At 37.5% G+C, this 24,245-nt stretch overlaps 1 protein-coding gene across 1 annotated transcript; it reads left to right on the top strand.

The window, feature by feature from the left end:
- Positions 1–23,580: 23,580 nt before the first annotated feature.
- LOC131873957 (glycine-rich RNA-binding protein GRP1A-like) lies at positions 23,581–23,925 on the top strand. The gene has a single exon (XM_059217145.1). The coding sequence runs from the start codon at positions 23,581–23,583 to the stop codon at positions 23,923–23,925; it is 345 nt and encodes a 114-aa protein (XP_059073128.1).
- The last annotated feature ends 320 nt before the right edge of the window (positions 23,926–24,245 follow it).

Genomic DNA, 24,245 nt, shown 5'->3' on the forward strand with positions numbered 1-24,245 from the left:
TGGTCCTTTAGGTACTCTTCTAGCAAATAAGGCTTCAATTTTCTCAAATTCTTCATCCTCTTTCCTCATATCTTCCAATTCTTTTGCATATAAGGCTTTCCAATCACTTGTATCGGTAGATGATGATGCATGAAAAGAAATTTTAGATTTTGTAGCTCCAAAGGGTCCAAATTCATCAAGCTCAAAAGCAGATAATTTCCCAATGAGAATGCCTTAGTTAACTGAAGTGTTTACCATTGTTCTCAATTTATTAATTGCAGTCACCTTCATCTTGTAAGCTGATGGAAGGGCTCTCGAGACTTTAGAAACTATTTCATCTTCACTCAGAGATCCTCCACAACATTGAATTCCCATGACAATCTCATTTACTCTTTCCATAAATGTAGCAATTCTTTCATTATCTTCCATCTTCAAGTTCTCATATCTTACCCGATAACCATCAAGTTTAGAAATTTTGACAGTAGGGTCACTTTCATTCAGTGTTTGCAATTTGTCCCACATAACCTTTTCAGATGATTTATTAGTAAATCCCATGATTTGCTGATCAGTGAGTGCACACAAGAGGGATTCTCTTGCTCTGTAATCATTTTCAATATTCTTGTTGAAGTCTGCAGGAGCAGGATTGCCAAATGCTAGATCATAAGGTATATATCATATCTCAGTGATCTCCCAAATATCCTTTGCAAGACATCTAAGATGAGTCTCCATTCATATTTTCCATATCCCATAATCTGTTCCATCAAGCTTAGGGATTTCTCTTCCGAAAATAGTTGTCGGTGGATTTGAAGTATTAGTTGCCATAAGACCTCAAGCGGTTAAGCTTTTGCAAAAGAGGACCAAAGCTCTGATACCAATTGCTAGGATAACCGGTGGACAAATGAGAGGGAGGGTGAATCACTTGTCAACAAATTATATTAATCAAACCACTTTATAACCTTTAACCGGAGCACATAAACATTGAATACCAAAATAGCAGAAACAGATACCAATAAGAAATAAAATTTAAGAATGAAATAGAGAATTAACACAATGCAACCATACCACATAACAACATAATTTGTACATGGAAAACCCAATAAAGGGAAAAACCATGATGGGAAGCCTACCCACAGTCAGATGATATTTCTGCAGAAAGTATGTGATACAATAAGGGGCCTGCACATGCAGGAAGGCACACTACCTAGAGTATACTATTCATTACAAAGGAGTCTCATTGACTACAGAGAGGTTATAACCACCTCAATATAATTGGACAACAATCCAAAAGAATGAACTGCCAGAGATAGCATCTACCATGCCTGATTACAGTCCTAGTTAAGCTCAATATTGGAGGCCTTTGACCTCTTACTTAAACCCAATTTGATCACCTATGATAGACCAAATCTCTTTCGCATATGATATTTCATTCCACAACCACGAACATTGCCACCACCATCTACAATGAGATCTTACATCAATTTATACAAACCCTAAGGCCTAAACCAATTAGGTCGGCCACCTAAAAGATATTACAATAAGATCATTACATACATCTATATTACAATGATATGCCATGTCATCTTAAGACCAAAACAACATTAACCAATCCATAAAACATCCCAGTAACATGTAGAGAACATGTTAACATGATACCGGTCCATGACCTAAATAGGTACCGGACCTAATCTTGGTCCACCATGCCAAAGTGATGTCTCCATCAGTCGAGGTGCGATCAAGGATCATCTTCTGCATCCTAAATTCCATCTAGAAGCCACACCAACACCACTTATGCATCCTATCAAAGATTCTCAGTAAAAGCTCTACCGGTAAAACCTTAAACCCTTACCAATAATACTAGTTCTTCTACTAGTAACCAAAACCTGTCTGTCGGTAACCAACAATAATAGCTAGTGTTGACATCAATGAAAAAACATCAATGCAACACATAATCAATTCCTCCATATTGCCAACACAATTATCACTATCTTATAAAATGTGGAGTTGGGCAATTGTGTAAATAAACCTTTCAAATTGAATGTGTTAATGATGTGTTAGAAAATATCTATGGTTCATGCCATAAAGATATTGGAGTCCAATAACACTGAGAGGGGCAGGGGGAGGGGGGGTGAATCAATGTTGTACCAAAATGATCAATTTTAACCTTATTAAAACATGCATTCACCAACCGGTAAACCGGTACATATATAAATGAAATAAGTAAAGAAATCAATAACCCAATCACACAAATGAATATCACAATGCAGAGAATTATACATGGAAAACCTCAAAGAGGAAAAACCATGGTGGGATTTGTGACCCACAATATAAATCCACTGGCCATATGAAAAGATATTAGAAAATATGGGGGTCTACACATGTAGGAAGGCTTACAACATAGAGCACACTGTTCATCACAAAAGAGTCTCAATGACTACAATTACTCTGAATAAGAAAACATAAAACTAAACTCATATAATGCATCTTCTATGCCTGATAGAGTTCTTGTTCAAGCTCTGTTTGTTCCAGTTCTGCTATCGTAAACCCTTACCAGAATAACTCTTACATAATCAACATTCCTCGCATTACAAATATCACTCTCATATATCTCATAACCTCACATATCTCTCATCTCACAAAATGTTCTAATCAACTGACCTTTATACCCTTGCAACCCTTCATGCTTTATGTCGGCTTACATAGATAATTACAAAATGAATATACATGTCGGCTCAATTACATATATACATAAATATCAAAATAAATTGTCAATTGCTGGATCTCCCAAATGATGTCAGCCTCCAATACCTATAACTTGATGAAGTCATGTCAACCTGCAATGCCGATACCCATAGGATTTCTCCTACAGTGAACGTACCTGCCGATGCCGGTGTCGGTGCCATTATCGGTGAAGTGTTTGTCGGTAAACAACCAAACCAAAATATGAAATCTGGAACATGTTGCCATCAATGAAAACATATTGAAACCAATCTAATGAGTGTCAATTTCCAACAATCTCCCCCTTTGGCATTGATGGCAAGACTCGTGAAAAATGATAATGGTTTTCATATGTCAGTTTCACCCTGAGATTGCTCGCTCTGAGCTTAATATCCATCTATGATCATGATTTGAACAAAATACTCCATACCTTCACGTCTCCCGATGTCAAGAATATATTTTTCACCTATACCTCCCCCTTTGAAATCAATGCCAAAAAAAAAACCAAAAACCAGGATGAAGAATGAAAGACTGTACAAAGAATGTCCCAAAACACCTTACCGGAGCTGAATATATTTGAAAATTTCTAGATAGGCTTTCTTTAAAAGCTCTAGATAGATATCCCAACCTAATTTGAGTGAGCTGGAAACAAATACAAGTCCATTAAGCATTTGGGCATATGCCTCTTTATTCTTAAGTTTCTTCGGTGTGGGCTTACCAACCATATCAATACACTCCTTCTTATGTACACATAATGAGTCCAACCGAGGACTCACCAATCCTTTGAGACCTCTAGCTCTTATTATGATTTTATCTTTATCCCTCTCAAGAGCTAAAACTTGAGCTTCTAATACCAAAATTTGACCATCAATAGATGTAGTCAAAGAATTTGAACCATCAAAAGAATTGACTATACCTACAATCTTCTCCTGAGTATCCTTAATCCTTTTATCTAAAGTTGCTACAAGTAAACCTATGTTACAACATACTCTATAAATATTTGTACATTGCATTAAGGCATTATCAATCAACTTCAGCTTATCATTAATCTCCTTCTTCTTTGACTCAATCATTTGATCAAATGTTGCTCTCTTGGCTTGTGTAAACCTCTCTAGTGCCTGTCGGTTTGATATCTTCTGTAAAGATTGAAAGTCCTTAGAAATGTGCTATGTGATTACTTTAAGCTTTCCAGATAGGTTTGCTCCTTTGTCAAATTTGCACTCTGGGACAAGTCTATGCAAAATTGGTATAGACTGATCAATAAATCCTTTGTCCACAGATCCTTGCTTCATCATCTTTTGTGCAACCATCATCATGAGCTCAGTAGAACTCATCTCAGTTAAGCTTTCATGTTTCTACCTATGAGGTGTTGACTAACAATAATGATGCGCTCACTACTGGTTCCCTATCAGATTCCTCTTTCTTCTCTTCTGATGGTTTATAACTTTTATAGCTTCCTCTTTTGCACTGGTGGCTTTGCCACTTGGTGCAATATTAGTTACTATTGGTTCCTCCTTATGAACTGTGTCCTCAACCTGTACACTCTCTGAATCTATCAGTATCTCAACATTTGTTAGTATCACTTCTGTGTCCTGTACATTAGATTCTACAAGGGGCTCAATATCCAATATCTTAATATCTTTCAAAATTGTAGATGAGGTACCCACTATACCTTTACCTTTCCCTTCAACTGGGATGTATGTAGTGTTAGTTTTATCCTTCAGTGAAGTGTAAAAACCAGGGTTTGAAGCAAAGAATTGAGCCCATGCCTTGTGGGTCTTAGTGATTATCTCATTAACCCTTCCTAACATAAGATTAACTATCATGTGCTTGTTGTGAAATATTTTTCTGTCTGCAACCTCAAGTGTCCTATCCAACTCCTCTAGAGTAATGGATCCATAGGTAGTTAACAACTCATAAATCTTTATCCGCTTATCCTCCTCCATAGCTAATAAACTTCTACTATCTAAATTGTCATATAGTTGTGTCGGTATTTGCTTCTCAATTTACAACAAAGCTTTCTTATATATATCCGAATATAATAAAACTACTTCCTCAACTTCTCTTTTCACATCATCATCTAAATGCTCATAATAAAATTGTACATTTTTCAACATACCATCCTTAGTTATTGTATCTACCAATTATGCACAAGACTTAGGTTGAATAATAGTTACATTACTAGATACCATTGCCAGGCCTGTGTCATCCATCTTCTTTCTTCTTCTAGTACCCGATGGAGCAGCAACCTTCCTAACTGGTTGCTTCCTAGCTTCCTCCTTAGTCTCTTCACCTTTCTTCCTCAATACCCTCTTGAATGCTAAGGGTGTGTCATCTTTAGTTCTAGAGTGATGGAATAGGCTCAATAAAAACTTTAGGCTCTTTCCTCTTCCTTCCTTTTTTTCGGAACAACATCCATTAATACCTTGATGTCCTGAGATACTTGTTCAACAAATTTGCTTGCCTTGCCCTGCTATTTCTCCCTCTTCTTCCTGTTAAAATCAGTTTGAACCTCTTGCTTCTTTTGTTCTGCAGTACCAAAGGATTTCTCAGCTTCATCAATAGATGCATCAATTAACATCTTTTCATAAGCATCCAAAATTTGTGTATCAACTTCATAACCCATCTCTTCAATCCATATCTTTTGGGGTTTGACTTCTTCCATCAAGGTTTCATCCTTTTTAACCATGAAGCATATCTCAGTTGAGTATTTATCAACAATCTTCTTTGGAACCCTCTCTAGATTTCATAGACTTCTGGAATGCCTTGAAGTAACCCCATACCTTGTCATCTTGTGAAATCTTGTGAGATTTTGCCAAGATCAAGGGCACAATGAAAATCATAAAAGAGAGAGAAAAGAATGAGTAGAACATACTGTATTCTCATCAATATACAAATGATAAACTAGATTAACCAATACAATGAATATGAGTCTGCTTATATAGGCAAGGCCATATGGATATACGAGAACACAACCATGACATGTGGCTCAATGAGAAACAAGGGTAGGTAAGAAATACTAGGGGTAGGTAGGAGAAATAATATGATATTCCACAAGAGGTGGATGATCCACTGAATTTGGAGTGTAACAACTAAATAAGACCACAAAAGGTAGAATTTCTCCTACAAGGTATATCCCTATGTGCACACTTCCCTAAGTGCCTCATATCCAAACAACAAAGAGATGCATTATCCTAAGTTAACTTAAGTAAAGTGTAATAATATCCATGATGAAAATTATGTACACCAACACCCCCCCTTAAGTGCAACTTAGGGGAATAAAGACTCAAGTCAATAATGCAAGATGGGTCCCGGCTACTAGGCCATGATAGGTACCCATGTACAATATGCAAATTGAAGAAAAACTATGCAATGCAATCTCTCACAAACAGAGAAAGGGAGAAAACCCAGTGGGAAAAAACTCCCCCACAAAAGAGAGATAAATGTACATAAGACTCTCAAAGAAGGACAAAACATCAAAGAGGAAAAAGTCCCCCCCATAAGAGAGGAAGGAGAAGTTTTCTAACCCCCCCTAATGAGATATCCCGCACCCCTAAGAGAGCTCATAATTGCTGGAACTTACTCTCACTAAAAGGTTTGGTGAATATGTCTGCAACCTGCTCCGTTGTAGGACAATACTACAAATGAATGACCTGCTCCTAAATCAGCTCTCAGATATAGTGCATATGGATCTTGATGTGTTTGGTCCACTAATGCTGGACTGGGTTCTTTGAGATTGTAATAGCACTCTGATTGTTGCAATGGAGAACTGTCGACTGTGGAGTGGTGAACCCAAACTCTGTGAGAATCTACTAAAGCCAAATGGTCTTAGTCACTACGTTAATAGGTCCTAGATACTTAGCCTCAGTCAAAGAGAGAGAAATAGCATGTTACTTCTTGCTCTGCAAACAAATGGGGCCCGAACCAAGGTGAAAGCTGTAACCTAAAGTAGACTTACGATCATCAAGATCGCCAACCCAATCAGAGTCTGTGTAACCAACCAAGCGAAGTCCTGTGCCTATTGCATAGTGAATCCCATAGTGATGTGTACCCTAGATGTAATGAAGGATGCGTTTGGTGGATTTCCAATGAAGCTCATGTGGTTCCTTCATGAAGTGGGAAACCATGCCAACCACAAATAAAATATCAACGCGTGTGTGAGTCAAGTAGATGAGACTACCCACAAGCTGAGGATATAATGTGGCATCAACTAGTGGAGAAGAACATCAAGCCTCAAGCTTGACTCCTAAAAATAAAGGGAGTTGGGGTAGGCTTACAATCATCCATATGAAAGCATGCAAAGAGATCAAGAACATACTTGGGTTGTGAAAGAGTGACCCCAGAAGATGACTGTAAAGTCTCTATCCCAAGAAAGTAGTCATAGCAAATTTGTCATGCAAAGAAGATTTGACCCTGCTAATGATGGATGCAGTGCTCCCTGTAATGATCAAGTCATCTACATAGAGCACAAGTATCAAGTGAGAGTCATCCTGTTGCAAAATGTAGACATTCGGATCGAAATGACACCTAGTGAACCCTGCGGAGAGAAAAGAGGAATCCATCTTGGTGTACCAAGCCCTAGGGGCCTGCTTAAGGCCATAGAGAGATTTCCTTAGTCTGCAAACCAAGGAATAATCCTGGATGAAACCCTGTGGCTACTCCATATAAATATCCTCATCAAGATCCCCATGAGGAAAAGAACTCTTCACATCCATCTAATGTACAACCCAACCATGAGCTGCGATAATAGCAAGTGTCAAGCGAATGGAGTTCATTTTGGCTATGGGCGCAAAGGTCTAGTATAGTCAACACCTAGAACTTGAGAGAAACCTTTCACAATAAGTCGAGCCTTATACTTATCCACACTGCCATTCGCTACAAACTTGGTCCAATAGATCCACTTACATTGAACCATCTTTCTCCCCTTAGAGAGAGGGACTAATTCCCATGTGTTGTTCCTCATCAAGGAACTATACTCTTCCTCCATAGTGTGGTCCCACTCAGGAACCCCTGATGCTTCCTGAAATGTCTATGGATCAGAAGCAGTAGCAATGAATATATGTGGAAGGTCCTGATGCAGTGATCAAGTCCTCTGTGTATCTGAAGAATCCCCAACAAGAGAACCCACTGAATCAAGTGTTTGTCAAGCCCAACAAGGTCTAGGTGGAGGTGGAGAATGAGGCTCCTCAACTAAAAGTGGATCCTATGGAGGTGTAACCCTACAAGTCAGAGTTGAAGGAGTCTCATCATCTAAATCACTGGCATCACTATCGACAAAGGAGGAAGATGGAGGAGGTAGAGAGGCTAAGCTAGGAGAGCTTTCCTCAAAATTAACACTCCACTCAATGAACACCTCATGTGTCTTAGGAGCCATCAATCTATATGCCTTAACACCCTTAGGATATCCAACAAAAAGACAAGGCCTACTCTGAGGTTCCAATGCCTTGCGTTTCTGCAAAGGTATGCGAGCCCATGCTGGACACCCAAAGACTCTGAAATGTCTCACAATCGGTTTCCTACCAGCCCAAGCCTCAAAAGGAGTAATTCCTTGCAAATATTTGTGAGGAACCCAATTCTGGATGTGTGTGGAACAACTGATAGCCTCTGCCCAAAAGGCAGGATCAAGAGAACGTGCATGTATCATACAACTAGCCATTTTATTGAGAGTTATATTCTTGCACTCTACAACTCTGTTCTGTTGTGGAGTGTATGCAACAAAATGTTGAAGATCAATCCCCTCAAATGTACAAAAAATCTCAAGTCTTTTATTCACATATTCCCTTCCATTATCTGTGTAAAGAATCTTGACCACTTTCTCGGATTGCTTCTCCACATGAGTCTTGAAGTCCTAAAATCTATCAAATACTTCACTCTTATGAATAAGAAAGTAGACCCAAGTGAAGCGGGAGTAGTCATCAATGAAGGTGTTGGAAATGGACCTGCTACATCATTGTGAACAAGTTGAAGAACTTCCAAATCTCTCCAAGATTTCCCCTTATCAAACTTCTCCTCGGGATGCTTGCCCATGGAACATCCTAAACATACACCCTCTGAAAAATTGATTCGAGGTAGACATGTGACCATGTCTTTAGTGTTAAGTTGTTGAAGATAGCGGTAGTTGAGGTGACCAAACCGCTCATGCCATAGCTTACTTTCTGAATTTGAATGAGTAAGTAAGGCCCTAGAAGGAGAACTTGGCACAAAGTGGGAGAATGAATAAAGCCTTGAGTTGTCACTGACTTGTCCCACTGCTACCAAGGTATCATCAGCAAGTTCCTTTACCACAACTGAATAATGTGTAAACTCAACCTTTTTCCCATTCCCATATTGAGTGATTTGGTAGACAGAGAGAAGGTTTGTAGACAAGTTAGGAACATAGAGGACATTCTCAAATGTTACATTATATGTGTCAACTAAACCTTTCCCTTCAACCTCAACCTATGTATCATCACCTATGTAAATGTGAGGTAACTTAGATGGATCCAATGAAGAAAATTGCTCCTTTGTCGAACCCATGTGATAAGAGGCACCCGAGTCAAGTATCCACTTCTATGAAGAACCTATTGTAGCCATAAATGCTTGCCCTTTTCCCTTAGACTATGAGGAAGAGAGAGGAGTTGAATCCTTCTTTGTGTAGGTGGATGGCAAGTTGATGTTGTTTTTCTTAATAATATTTGTCAACTCATCAACTTGCTTGGTGTGGCATCGATGCTTATCATGACCATACTTCTTGCAATAAGCAAAAGTTGGTTTATCCTTCTTAGGTGGACTCCCCTTCTTGAAAAAGGATGAAAAATCACCTTGTGATGGAGAGGATGATTGCCCTTTTTCCTATTGTGGCTTTGACTTAGATTGCTTCTTCTTCTTGTTGGAATCTTTGCCTTAACTCCCTTGACTCCCTTGATTAGACACCAAATCCTTGGACTTTGAAGACTTGAGAAGTCCCATGTTCAACAACTTAGATTGTTCCAATATCAACATTTCTATGAAAACATCAAATGAAGGCATAGTGTAGGAACTCTCCACTGTCAAATGATGAGTTTGGAAGCTTGAAACAAATGCTGCATATTCTGGTGCAAGCTTATCCAACAAGTTGAATATCAACTAAGCATCCCTTTTGTCAGTTCCACAATCCTTAAGCTTTGCTCTTAGCTCATTTGCTTTGGTGACATAATCTTGGATTGTATCAAAAATATTGGGATCCTAGTTGGTGAGCTCATTGTCAATCTTGTAACCTTTGATTTCATCAACTTGACCATACAATTTCTAAAACATATCCCATGCCTCTTTGATTGTAGTACACTTCTCAATGTGAAAAATGAGGTCATTTGATACATACTTACGCAAAGTTCCAAGAGCCATGCAATTCTTAGTGAGCCATTCTAACTGAGCATTAGGATCAGCCTTAGGATCAGGAGGTGTTGCTACTGTTCCATCTATGTAATGCGTGCGACCTTTTTCCATTAATTTGCTCCATACTTTAATTTTCCATGATGCATAATTATGTGGAGTTAAAGGTGGAAATTTATGAGGACTCATTGTAACAAAAATGAAAGAGCACAAGGAAAGAGAGGCACAATCACACAAGACACCCCCCGAAATTCACTCAATCAAAGAACCCCCACCCCAAATGATGATTTGGCACTTTATACTTAGTGCGTGTACAATGGGCCACTTGAAAAAAATGGCAAAGTGGACTTTTGATTTCAACTTTACAACTGCCTCAATGAGGCCAAAGGAGACTCAAACTAATAATGAAAAAGATCTAAACTAAGATCCAAGCAAATTACAAGTACCAAATAGGCCAAAAAAAGACCAATATCTAAAAGTACAATATCCACTCAAAATATCTAAAAATTGATCATATATTATGAAAGTAGACAAAAAAATATGCACTTTCAAAAAAAAAGGCACCTGAAAAGGAGGTCGTATGAGCTCAAACGAAGCCTTTGAAGTTGCCAAATTGAGGATTAGATAGGTACAACTGAGAGAATCCAAAAATTTCAAAAAACTTGTGCACCAAAATCAAAAAATAGCCACACCATTGCGAAGAGCATGAAAAATTAGCCCAAATAAAAAAAAATTGCACCCAAAAAAGAACAAAATTGAACAAGTTATGAACCTCCAAAGTTGATCCAAAAAATCCAAAGTGCTCAACGGAGAGGGGTCTAAATTTTTTCAAAAAATGCTGACTTGGTGCTAACTAGGCAAAAAAGTATGGATTTTTTTTTCTAAAGAAATATTTTCAATTGGAAAATTATTTTTCAAATTTAAAAAAAAAAAAATCTGAAAATTCCATATCGTACTTCCTGAATTGGGCAAAAAATTTCTCCAACATCCAAAATTTGACTTTCACCAAAATAGGTCAAGTTTATACTTGATTTTTATGGAAATGGCCTCTCGGATGCAATGGTGAGGTCGAAAACACCCTAGGATGCCTCCAAAACACATAGTACCTCAGATCAAAAAATAGAAGCCTTCCAAGATGTCTCCCAAAACCAATCAATGAAGTTCCAATAGTGCTGATACCATGTGAGATTTTGCCAAGATCAAGGGCACAATGAAAAGCATAAAAGAGAGACAAAAGAATGACAAGAACAAACTGTATTCTCATCAATATATAAATGATCAACTGGATTAACCAATATAATGAATATGAGCCTGCTTATATAGGCAAAGTCATATGGATATATGAGAACACAATCATGACATGTGGCTCAATGAGAAACAAGGGTAAGTAAGAAATAATAGGGGTAGGTAGGAGAAATAATATAATATTCCACAAGAGGTGGATGACCCACCGAATGTGGAGTGTAATAGTAAAATAAGACCACAAAAGGTGGAATTTCTCCTACAAGCTATATCCCTATGTGCACACTTCCCTAAGTGTCTCATATCCAAACTACGAAGAGATGCACTATCCTAAATTAACTTAAGTAGTGTAATAATATCCATGATGAATAATTATGTACACCAACAATATTTATCAACAATTTTCTTTGGAACCCTCTCTAGAGTTCATAGACTTTTGGAATGCCTTGGAGTAACCCCATACCTTATCATCTTGCTGACTACCCAATGTAGCAATAGATTGTTTCAGTTTCCTTCCTACCGGGATATCAAATTCCCACTATTTCTTCCCAAAACTGGGAGTTTCATTAATGAAAAATAGCATCAAATAGACAATAAGATTTCCATATTGAAATGTTCCCTTCTTCTCTCCTTTGATCTTCCCTAGGTTAATTAACAACTCATCTAACATCCATCCACAAAGATCTAACTTCTCATTTTCCCTCATGATCTTATGTGTAGCATAAATGTAGGAGCTAGAAATAGAGTTAAGACGATTGGATTGAGTTACCTTGTATCCAATAATCATGCTACCAAATCTGAAGTCTCTGTCTGTGATGGTGCTAACCCTCATTGATCATCGATCTAATGTTGCATCGGTGAGCTTGTTAACCTGATCATTAGAAATCTTCTTCTCCAAACGCTGACCAATCTGCAACAAACTGGTGATGGCCTTAATGGCCTCCTTTGGGATCTTATAAGGTCTGTCCAACCAGATGAATTCTCCATGCATTCTCCTCAAAACATATCTGATAATCTCATCCTCAAATTTGGGAATATCCATAATGTCAGGTAAACCCTAGATCCTCAATGTGTTTGTACTTGGGTTTGATCTTTTCGAAGTCTCCCATCAACTCACTCATATGCATGCTCTTAATATCACTGGTACCCAAATCCTTAATGTGGCAGTGAATGTATGCTCTAACATCTTCCACATATACAACTCCTTCTAGGACACAGGAAAAAATGCCAACCACATCATCCAAAGTGGCAATATGCGGACATCGTTTGAAAATCAGCCTAGAACAATCCTTTACCGCAACAACAGTAGGATTTGCAATAAAAGTAGGTGAAGAGGATGATCTTGCTTCCATGATAAAAGTTAATTTTGATAAGTACCTGATAAATAGTTGCCGATGAAACCCTAAAGAACTCTTCCAATCGCTGGTGAAATCGCTGAAGAAGATATCGGATCACACTGAATTGCCTTAGACTCACTCTGAATTGCTCTGAATGCAAGGTGATCAGAAATGAAGTGGATTCAACCTTTTAACCTCCAAGAAACCTGAATCCATCATTGATATGAATGACTTCCAGTGAAAGATACCGAATCTCGATCAAACATCTCCATGTCAGATAAGCAATTTCAATGTCTTGAACATCTTCTAGAACCTCTTCTTGCGGATTAAGTAGTATTATCATGAATTTTTCCTACCACTAAGGCATTTGCCTTATTTACCAAATGAGCTTCCTGCCGGTGTAGGAGCAACCTCCTCTGTCAGTTGAGTAGTCAGAGCATTTCCATCTGCTGATTGATCATGTGACTTCCTAACCCATTTCTTGATATGATCTTGCCTAATTTCATTGACCTTCTCTTTTCCTTTATCATTTAATCCATCATTGTTAACTGGTGGATTTCTGCTTCTACAGAACTTAGCTATGTGTGCAACCTTGTTATATGCATAGCATGTAACATTGTTCTTTTGAATTTCTTTTCTAAAACTGATATAATTGCTTTACCTACACTGATTAGCCATATGTCCAAATTTTCACATGCATAACATTTAACATTCATTCTGCAATCTTCTATCTCATGACCATACTTATTGCATTTAGAACATTGACCAAGAGCGGAATTATAGTTTTGATTTGCTCTATTTCTACATTGCCTAGCCATGTGACCAAATTTATTACAAACAAAGTATCTACCATTAAAATTGTAAGCATTAAGATGCCTTACCAGTTCCTTCTAGTTTTGATCTTCGTTTGTAGTACCAGAGCTTTGACCTTGTTCAAATCCAAGTCCACTAGAATCTCCATTCTATCTTTTACTTTTCAATAATTCATCAAGTTGTGGTGAGCTAACCTTGAATTTGTCCTTATACTCACTTGCAGCAGTCAGATCATCTCTCGGAATTATCATTTGTCTTTCAAGTTCTTGTTCATTACTCTAGGATTGCACTAAATCAATTCTCAACATATCATTTTCATCAACCAACTGGATGCATTCTTCAGATCTATCTTTCAGAGATCTCCCAAGATTTTCTTCATTCATCTTCCACTCTTCAATCTACTTTGAAATCTTCATAATTAGGGCTTACATTTCATTCCTCATGACCATGTTCTCCTGACTCAGCTTCTGACATCTTTCATTAAGGGCATCCTTCTCATCATTATCTTGATTTTTTCAGAAGTTCCTTCCTCCTAGCTTGAATAGATGACAACCTCTCCTATAGGATAAGAATGAATTCCTTAGCAGAATTCAATTCATCTTGTAACTTCAAGTTCTTCATCCTTTCAACATCATAATCTTCAAGTGCTACCTCAAGTTGCTTCTCCAAACTCATATCCATGGATTCCAGATTCAGGATCTCCCTCAAGATGTTAAACTTCCTCCAAAGCACGAGGCTCTCATACCAATTGTTGGAATCCAAGAACACTGAGAGGGGGGTGGGAGGGTGAATCAGTGTTCTACTAGAATGATCAATTTTAACCTTATTAAAACATGCATTCACCAACCGATAAACCGGTACATATATATATGAAAGAAGTAAAGCAATCAATAAGCCAATCACATAAATGAATACCATAACACAAAGAATTATATGTGGAAAAACTGAAAGAGGAAAAATCACGGTGGGATTTGTGACCCACAATATCAATCCACTAGCCATATGAAAAGATATTGCAAAATATTGGGGCCTGCACATATAGGAAGGCTTACATCCTAGAGAACACTGCTCATCACAAAGGAGTCTCACTAACTATGGTCACTCTGAATAAGAAAACATAAAATTGAACTCATATAATGCATCTGCTATGCCTGATAAAGTTTTGGTTCAAGCTCTGTCTGTTTCGGTTTTTCTACCCTAAACCCAAAGTTATTGGAATAAACTCTTACATAATCAACATTCCTCGCATTACAAATATCACTCTCTCAATCTCATAACCTCACATATCTCTCATCTCACAAAATAATCTAATCAATTGACCTATATACCCTTACAACCCTTCATGCCTTGTGTCGGCTTACATAGATAATTACAAAATGAATATACATGTCGGCTTAATTACATATATACATAAATATCAAAATTAATTGTTGATTGCCGGATCTCCCAATTGATGTCGGCCTCCAATACCTGTAACCTAATGAAGTCATGTCGGCCTGCAATGCCGGTACCCATAGAATTTTTTCTACCAGTGAAGATACCTATCGGTGCCGATGAAGTGTCTATCAGTAAACAACCAAACCAAAATATGAAATCCGGAACATGTTTCCATCAATGACAACATATTGAAACCAATCAAATGAGTGTCAATTGCCAACAAAAAACTCCTAGGTTAGATGTAGCTTGATATGTATTTCTATGATTCTATAAGAATTAGAAAGATAGTATAAACTTTAAAGAATGAAATTGAATTTAATTGTATTAATATTAATAATATATAAGAAACCAAATTATGTCTTTTTAGTTATCCAAGTCTTCTACAAATTGAATGTAATATTGTAGGATTGGTGTAGAATACATATTCCTAGCAATGATGTTAAATGTGTAATTACAGTGAAATGTGGTAGGTGTGGACTCCTAAAATTGTCTTGTCTAATTAAATAAATACTTTTATTTATTTAATTATTCTATCATAAGACTTATATTAATTGAATAAATATTTATTTATTTAATTAATTCATTAATCCTCTTCAAAGCCTTTCCTCATTTAAATAAATACTTTTATTTATTTAAATTATCCCTTTCCTAAATTAAATAAATATTTTATTTATTTAATTGATCCCACTTTCTCTATTAATTAATTAAATATGTATTTATTTAATTAATTCATTAGCCTTTTCTACCCATGACATGTGTCACTCATCTCTTAATTATTCTCTTACCTACCCCTTTATCATTTAATTATTTCCTCTACCTACCCTCTAATCTTAGCCGGCCATTTATCTTTACACTTATTAATCTTATCATTTCATTTCTTATAGTGTATTGTATATAAGATGATGCTTTCTTGATTATCAACCCTAATGAGCACACTAAGGATGCAATCAAGCCTTCTTGCAACCAAGTTATCAACCACATTTATGTTCTTTGTTGAGCTCTTGTGCACACATAAAATTTGAGAGAAAATATATCAAACAAGATTAATGCAGATATGACGAAATGGAGATTGAAATCGTACTGTACCTGTGAATGGTATATTTGGTTTATTTTATTTATTTGCATGGTCTTAGGTATCTTCATTTATGTATGGTGGATTATTTTCATTGTTAGGATAGGATTTTATGGTCGATCCTTGTTAGTCTTTCAATATTGTTGTTTTTGTTGGCAATTGACACTCAATTGATTTATTTCACTATGTTGTCATTGATGGCAACATGGTATCTTATTTCGGCTTCATGTTTTGGTTTAGTTGTGTACTAGCAGGCACTTCACAAAGACTACATCGACACCTACACTGACATGACAAAAGGATTTCTTTGGTTACCGGCAATGCAGGCCAACATGGTTAAGAATATGGTTATTGGTATTGGAGGCCGACATCTCTTGGATCTGGCATCAACAATTGTTCTTAATATTTATGCATTCATGTTATGTAGCCGACATGTAATTTGATATTGTAATTATCTTTGTAATCTGACATAAGGCAAGATAAGTTGTATAGGGTATATAGGTCAGTTGGATTAGATCATTTTGATATAAGTTGATGATGGATATATGAATGTGATATAATGTGAAATATATCTAAGAGATTATGTATGTGAGGATATTTATGTAAAGGTTATTTTGGCAAAGAGTTTAGCATTTCAAACTGAAACAAACAGAGCTTAAACTAGAACTATATACTAGCATAGAGATGTTATCTTAGCAGTTCAACACTTCTCCATATTGTAGTCTAGATTTATATGTAGTCAATGAGGCTCCTTCTGTGATTGAGCAGTATGCTCTAGGCTATAAGCCTTCCTGCAAATGCAAGCCCCTTATATTTGTTAGGGTTTCAAGCAGATCCGAAGCAAATATGAACTAACAATTATATGCAGATTTAAATACAAAAGATAAAGAAATAAAAACAGGACACAGATAACACAGATATTTAACGTGGTTCACCCAAAATGGGTTACGTCCACCATACACAGCCGTCCAATCTTTCTTATTATCCAGCAAAAATAGTACATCAACCTTCCAATGCCTTAAGCATCCCAACCGCTTATAACATGCATTTTTAGGGCAACAAACAAAGTCGGCCTTTTTTAGGGTTTTATTACAATGTTAGTTTTCATCAACAAAACAACGGCAAAAAAAAATTTCTCGGGGGCTGCCGCCCCTGAACCCCTGCCCGGGGCCTGGCCCGGCCCCAGACCCCGGCAAGGATATGTGCTGAGTGTACAATACTTTACTAATCAATCACCACATTTCAACAATCTCCCACTTGGAGACTGATCAGGCTCCACACCGAACAATATTTTGTAATATCTCTTCATATGGCTAGTGGATTGTTATTGTGGGTCACAAATCCCACTATGGTTTTTCCTCTTTTAGGTTTTCCATGTATAAATTTGTGTTATGATTATCATCTATATGATTATCTCATTGGTTTCTTTACTTCTTTCAATTCTGTATGTACCGATATACCGGTTGGTGTATGCAAGTTTTAATAAGGCTAAAATTGATCATTTCGGTATAACACTGATTCACCCCCCCTCTCAGTGTTATTGGACTCCAACAATTGGTATCATAGCATTGTGCCTCAGAGGAATTTTAACAACTTGAGGAAGATCCTGAATCTGGAATCCATGGATATGGCTTTGGAGAAGCAATTTGAGACGACACTTGAAGATTATGATGCTGAAAGGTTGAAGAACTTAAAGCTACAAGATGAATTGAATTCTTCTAAGGAATTCATTCTTGTCCTGCAAGAGAGGTTATCATTTGTTAGGGCTAGGAGTAAGGAACTTTTGCAAAGTCAAGATGATGAAGAGAAAGATGCACTTAAGGAACAATGTCAAAAATTGAGTCAGGAGAACATGGTTATGAAAAATGAAATGCAATTTATAACTATGAGAATGTCTAAGGAGATTGAGGATCAAAAGAAAAAGGAAGAAAATATTGTTGTATCCCTGAAGAACAAATTTGAAGAATGTGGTAGGTTGGTTCATAAGAATGATATGTTGAGAACTGATTTAGTACAATCCCAGAGTAATGAACAAGAGATTGAGAGACAAATGATAATTATGAGAGAAGATCTAACTACTACAAGTGAGTATAAAGAAAAAATCAAGATTAGCTCAGCATAGCTAGATGAGTTATTAAAGAGACAAAGGCAGATTGGAGATTCCAATGGACTTGGATTTGAGCAAGGACAGAGTTCTGATACTTGTAATGAAGATCAAAACTATAAGGCACCAGTAAGGCAATTTAATGCTTATAAATTTAATGGTAGATTTTTTGTTTGCAATATATTTGGTCTCATGGATAGACATTGTAGAAACAGAGAAAATCAGAACCCTAATTCTGCTCCCGATAAATGTTCTAAATGCAATAAGTATGTTCATAAGATAGAAGATTGCAGAATGAATGTTAAATGATATGCATGTGGAAAGTCTGGACATATGGCTAATCAATGCACATCAAGCAATTTCACTCGTTTTAGAAAAGCAATTCAAAGGAACAATGTTACATATTATGCATGTAATAAGGTTGGACATATTTCTAAATTCTATAGAAGTGGAAACCCATCAGTTGGTAATGGACGATCAAATGAGAAAGGGAAAGAGAAGGTTAGTGAAATCCGGTAAGATCATACTCAGAGATGGGTTAGAAAGACTAAAGAACAATCATCAGATGGAAATGCACCGGTTACTTATCCGGCAGAGGAGGTTGCTTCTATATCAGTAGGTAGCTCATTTGGTAACTAAGACAGATGCCTTAGGGGTAGAAAAAATCATGAAGATGCTGCATATGCCCTGGGAAGAGATTCTAGAAGATTTTCCATACATTGGAGATGCTTATCCGGCATAGATATGTTTCGTTCAAGATCCGGTATCTTTCACTGGTAGTCATTTATGTCAATGGAAGATTAGGGTTTTTCTCAGAGGTTAAAAGGTTGAATTCACTTCATTATTGATCACCTTGAATTCAAAGCGATTTCAGAGTGATTCAGAGCGACTAAGAGAAATCAAAGGCATTCTAGAGCAATCAGATTTCTTCTTGAGTGATTTCACTGGTGACTAGAAGAATTTGTTAAAGGTTTTCACCGAAAGTGATCAACAGGTATTTATCTTTAAACATGGAAGCAAGATCATCATCTATTCCTATCTTTTTTGCAAACCTGACTGTAGTAGAGGTCAAGGACTTCCCCAGGCCAATTTTCAAGCGATATCCGCATGTGGCTACCCAGGAAGATTTGGTTGGATTATTTTCCCATGTTTTAGAGGTAGTTGTCTATGTTGAAGATGATAGGGCATACATACACTATCACATACAGGACTTGGGAACATCTGAAATAAAGGACATGTACATGAGCGACCTAATGGGAGAATCTGGAAAGATCAAACTGACATACAAACACATTGAAGACTTAGGATTTATCGACATTCTGGACATCCTGGAATTTGAAGATGAGATAATTAGGTATGTTTTGAGAAAAGTACATGGGGAGTTTATATGGCTAGTTACACCTTACAAGATCACCAAGGAAGTCATCCGGGCAATCACTGGTTTACCATCGGTTATGAAACATCTAGCTAAGAAGGTTTTGAATGATTTCATGAACAAAATCACCAGTGCAACATCTGATAGAAGATCTATGAGACTAAGCACTATTACTGACATAGACATCAGATTCGGTAGCATGATCATTGGGTATAAGGTAACTCAGTCAAACCGACTGAATTCTATTTCCAGATCCTGCATTTTGGCTACGTACAAAATGATGAGAGAAAATGTGAAATTGGATCTATGCGGTTGGATGTTAGATGAGTTGTTAATAAACCTAGGAAAGATTAAGGGAGAAAAGAAGGGAACCTTCCAGTATGGCAACTTAATAGTCTTCTTAATGTTATTTTTCATGAATGATACACCTGGTTTTGCTAAAAGGCAATGGGCATTTGACATCCTGGTACGGAGACAATTGAAACAATAAATTTCTACTTTAGGAACTTAGAGAGATGATAAGGTATGGGGATATTTCAAAGCATTCTAGAAATATATGAAGTCTAGGGTAAGGGTTCCTAAGCATATTAATGTACACTAAAAGGGGCACAAGGCACAACAAACAAGTTCAAATGTTAGTAGATTAGTCACAACCAAAATAAAACACAAATGAACTTAAGAACCTTAACATGCATATGAAGAGAGATATAAAGAACACAATAAGAAGAATACATAAACGAAAAAGGGAAAGAAGAATCCCCAAGATAATCCCCAAAATGCTCATAGATGTTCCTCCCTTGTTCCTCTCCTCTCCAAGTCCTACATGAGTGTAGCTCTTAGTTTTTTGCACTATTCATGGATGACATATGAAGATTCAAGATGGTTGTGAAAATGAAAACAAATGCTTATGCAAGTGTAAATGATTTACTATGAGAAAACACCTAATTAGTCCATGTAAATCTTAGTATAATAACAATGCAAATTCTTCTTAATGCTCTCTAAAATGACTATAAGTTTCATGCACAAAAGACTTATGATCCTAAAAATGAAGAATAAGAGCTATATTTATAGGGGAAATAGGGCAATGGATGGTCAAGATTGAGTAATCTTAACAAGGGCTAGGATTGATGGGTTTATGATCCATGTGATGGCTTTCAACTCAATCCCATGATGACAAATATCAACATGAGATGGCTTGAGAGGAGAGGGAAGAAGCATTAAATGCTTGAGATGACATGAAGGCTACCTTGGGAGGGTTTGGTTAGGCTTGAGTTAGTGAATAAAGCTTTTATCCTATGAATAATGCCTTTATCCAATGGATAAACACTTGTACAAGAGTTAGTGGGGATAACCATGGTCAAAGCAATGAATGTTTGAAGAGACCCATGAGTTAAATGAAGGTTGAGTTAGAGGAAAAACCTCTAACCATGTGGGTGAGTTGAGTTTAACCATTAATGGTTATGTAAGAGCCATAAATGGTTATGTAAGAACCATAAATGGTTTAGAAGACTTTGGGGGTTAACTTGTTGAAGGATAAAAAATCTTTTAATGCATTTCAAAGACTTTGGAGGCTTTAAGAAGTGACTTCTCTTTGCTTAGGAATGTGACAATAATTAGGGAGAAGGATTAGGCTAATTTGAAATGGATTAGAAGAATCTAGAAGGTGTTTAGGAGGCAAGTGGGTTTGGTGGGTGAGATAAAATAGGATTTTATTTATAAATAAAATCTATTTATTGGTGCAACTTGCCTTTGTAGGAGAATGCAAGTGGGGTGGGATTTAGAGATTTTAATAAATATTTAAATGAGGAAAGGGGTTAATTTAAACAAATATGTTTTATTTATTTAATTAATTGTTAGAGTATGGTTTAATGAATTAATTTAAATAAATTCAATAATTTATTTATTTAATAGAAGAAGAGGTTTAATATGAATTATTTAAATATCAATTTAATTAACTGTTGATTGATGGTTAAATAATCAAATAAATACTAAATATTCATTTAATTAAGTGGGCAGATTTATGTGTCTACATGTGTCCCTCTTTGAGATGGTGTGGTTTATTGCATCATTTCAAAGAAAGAAAGATAGATATGAGAAATATGCCCTAGAAATGTTAATTTAGTGGGTGGTATGCCCCCTCAAGAGATGGGCCAATTTTTTTGAAAAATCGAGCAATCTCTCGAAAAAGAGAAAGAAGTTGGAGGGAGGTAGAATAGAAGAATTTAGAATAATAGTGAAATAATGGGAGAAAACGAAGTGAATACGGAGAAATGAGAGGCTTCCGAAGTTCACAGGGACCACGACGGTAAGAAGGGTGAAGTAGGGTTAGGGCTAGGGGGTTATATTTGGAGGGGAAGGGGTAAACTGTCTCATTTGCCCCAATCTTCCTGGTAGTTTGGAGCTTTGATAGTGACCTTAGGTGAAGGAGTGAGCAACAGTCATCATGGTCATGCCTATAGCAGATCACCAACTAGAGTGGATCTGCCGATACCAGCGGCTAGATGACTATGGACCACCGGTACACAAATGCTGAATTTTTCTCTTGATACATTTTTATCATGTTTTTTCAAGCGTCAAAGTCCAAGTAAGACAATAGTGCTAAACCTATGTTTTAGTTCTTTTGTCGCCTAAAGTAGCGCTATGGTGTCACAATGGTGCTTTTGCATAGTTGTTTTAGCACATTTGTCAGTTTACCACTTTGGTATCATAGTTATAGCACTCTTGTAGTTTAGCGCTTTTGTGTAGTTGTTGTGGCGTTGTTGCTATACAATAGCGTAATTGTATAGCTTTTATAGCGTTATTGTTGTTCTAGCGCGTTTGTATTTTAGGTGTAGTGCTATTGTCAGCAGAGTGACGTGATTGTGATAGATGCCCCAGTGTTAGATAAAATATCACTTGATGCCTTTGTTGATTGATTGATTGGTTGCTTTGGTGAATTATAGCAGCCCCATTGAGACTAGGTCATTGTGATAAATGTATGTTGTAGTCTAGGATTTCCATAATCTATTACCTATTGAGACCCAAAGATACTTGATTAAAAAGTATCTGTTGATAGTATAGGTTGAAACTTACGACAATTTGTAGCAAAAAAACTGATATTTATTGTTATGTGTAGGAGGATCTTTTCATCTTATAGATGAGGGAGCAACATCCCACGACACAACAACTGCGTGAGTAGTTGTCTGAGGTAGAGATCGATTGTGTATGTGCAACTGGTTTATATGATATGATGTACCTACCCATGATTCAGATGATTCGCGGATTACTGAAAGCGTTGGCCTAGCGATGGCACACTGAGAAATGCTCCTTTCATTTGGCAATGGGAGAGATGACTGTGACACTAGAGTATGTCTGGAGGATACTACATATCCCTATGAGAGGGGAGCTCATGACATATGATCACCAGTTAGGGATGACAACTGTACAAAGGATATTTGTTGAGGATATATACATTGAGGATGGCTCTGTGGCATGGGAGGATATAGAAGCGCTCTATGAGCCCCTACCATCAGTACTAGTAGGTATCGTTGGGGGTTTTCTTTGCCCATATCGACGTTCGCATGGATTGGTTGTTGGTTGGGGCTAGGTGATAAAGCAGATGGTGATAGAGGGGACCCCCTATGCATGGGGGACCTATGTGTTGGCGTACCTCTACATGGATTTGTATGAGGTAGTGTACCAAGAGAGTAGATCATTAGGTGTAGGGATCACTTTATTACATATCTGGGCTTGGGAGCACTTGCTAGTCACACGACCGATATGTTTGAGGTTTAGGGCGATAGATCAGCCCTATGTAGTTATGTATGGAGGTTTGATGACCTAGGCCCATTTGGAGAAGTTGGATTTTTAGTAGCGGGCATTAGATGACTTCGATATAGTCATATGGAGGCCTTACATTGATTGTGAGGACTAGGAGGATGATGGAGAGGCCTTACCATATGTATATTTGACTCATTTTTTGATTGGTCGCACAAACTATGTTGTGGAGAGACATTTGCCAAGGAGTGTGATGAGACAGTTTGGGCCGAGGCAGAGTATGCCCTTGGGTTTGGGGGAGTATGCATGGTTAGTGCGGGAGAGATTTCAGTGGGGGCTAGTTTTTCCCTATGATCAGGCCCTTGCAGACTTTCAGACATTATAGGCGAGACCATGGCAGATGAGGCCAGAGATTGTAGATGTGGGGGTGACAGAGGAGTATACACAATATCGCACCACTCATCTGATTCCATGGATTTCAGATCCTACAGATCCCATACCACCATTTGAGGATGACAGAGGACTGCGACATGGTAGGAGGAGGAGAGTAGGCAAGGGTGGTGGAGGTTTTCAAGGAGGAGTAGGTGGAGGTGGAGCAAGTGGTGGAGATTTTGGAGGAGGAGGAGGAGGTGGAGGTGGAGGGGGAGGTGGATTTGGGGATGGAGGTGGATTTGGAGGTGGAGGTGGTGGAGGAGGATGGTTACAGAGGAGAGGTAGATTTGAGCATCCTTTACGAGTGTCATAGGGTCCACTGATATAGGGAGCAACGAGAGTAGGAGGGAGAGATGTCGGTGGTGGAGAGGGTGGTGATGAGGCGATGGAGATGGGACTGGGAGTCATAGGTGGTGGAGAGGAGCCTATGGAGATGGTACAGGGAGTCATAGGTGGTGGAGAGGGAGACCTACAATATTTTATGATATTACAGTTGCAGACTCACCTGACAGCATTCGAGGCATAGCTGGAGGACAGAGATGCAGAGATTGTAGCTAGTGATGTCCAACTTTTTGCACGAGAGGCCGAGTTGATTGTAGTTGTGCGAGAGAGATGATCTAGTGGATAGAGTGA

The sequence above is a fragment of the Cryptomeria japonica genome, chromosome 3, assembly GCF_030272615.1.
Source record: "Cryptomeria japonica chromosome 3, Sugi_1.0, whole genome shotgun sequence".
NCBI lineage: Eukaryota > Viridiplantae > Streptophyta > Pinopsida > Cupressales > Cupressaceae > Cryptomeria > Cryptomeria japonica.

Excerpts from the sequence above, each read along its gene's own strand:
- LOC131873957 (XM_059217145.1), top strand. The coding sequence starts at position 23,581 with ATGAGGCCAGAGATTGTAGATGTGGGGGTGACAGAGGAGTATACACAA.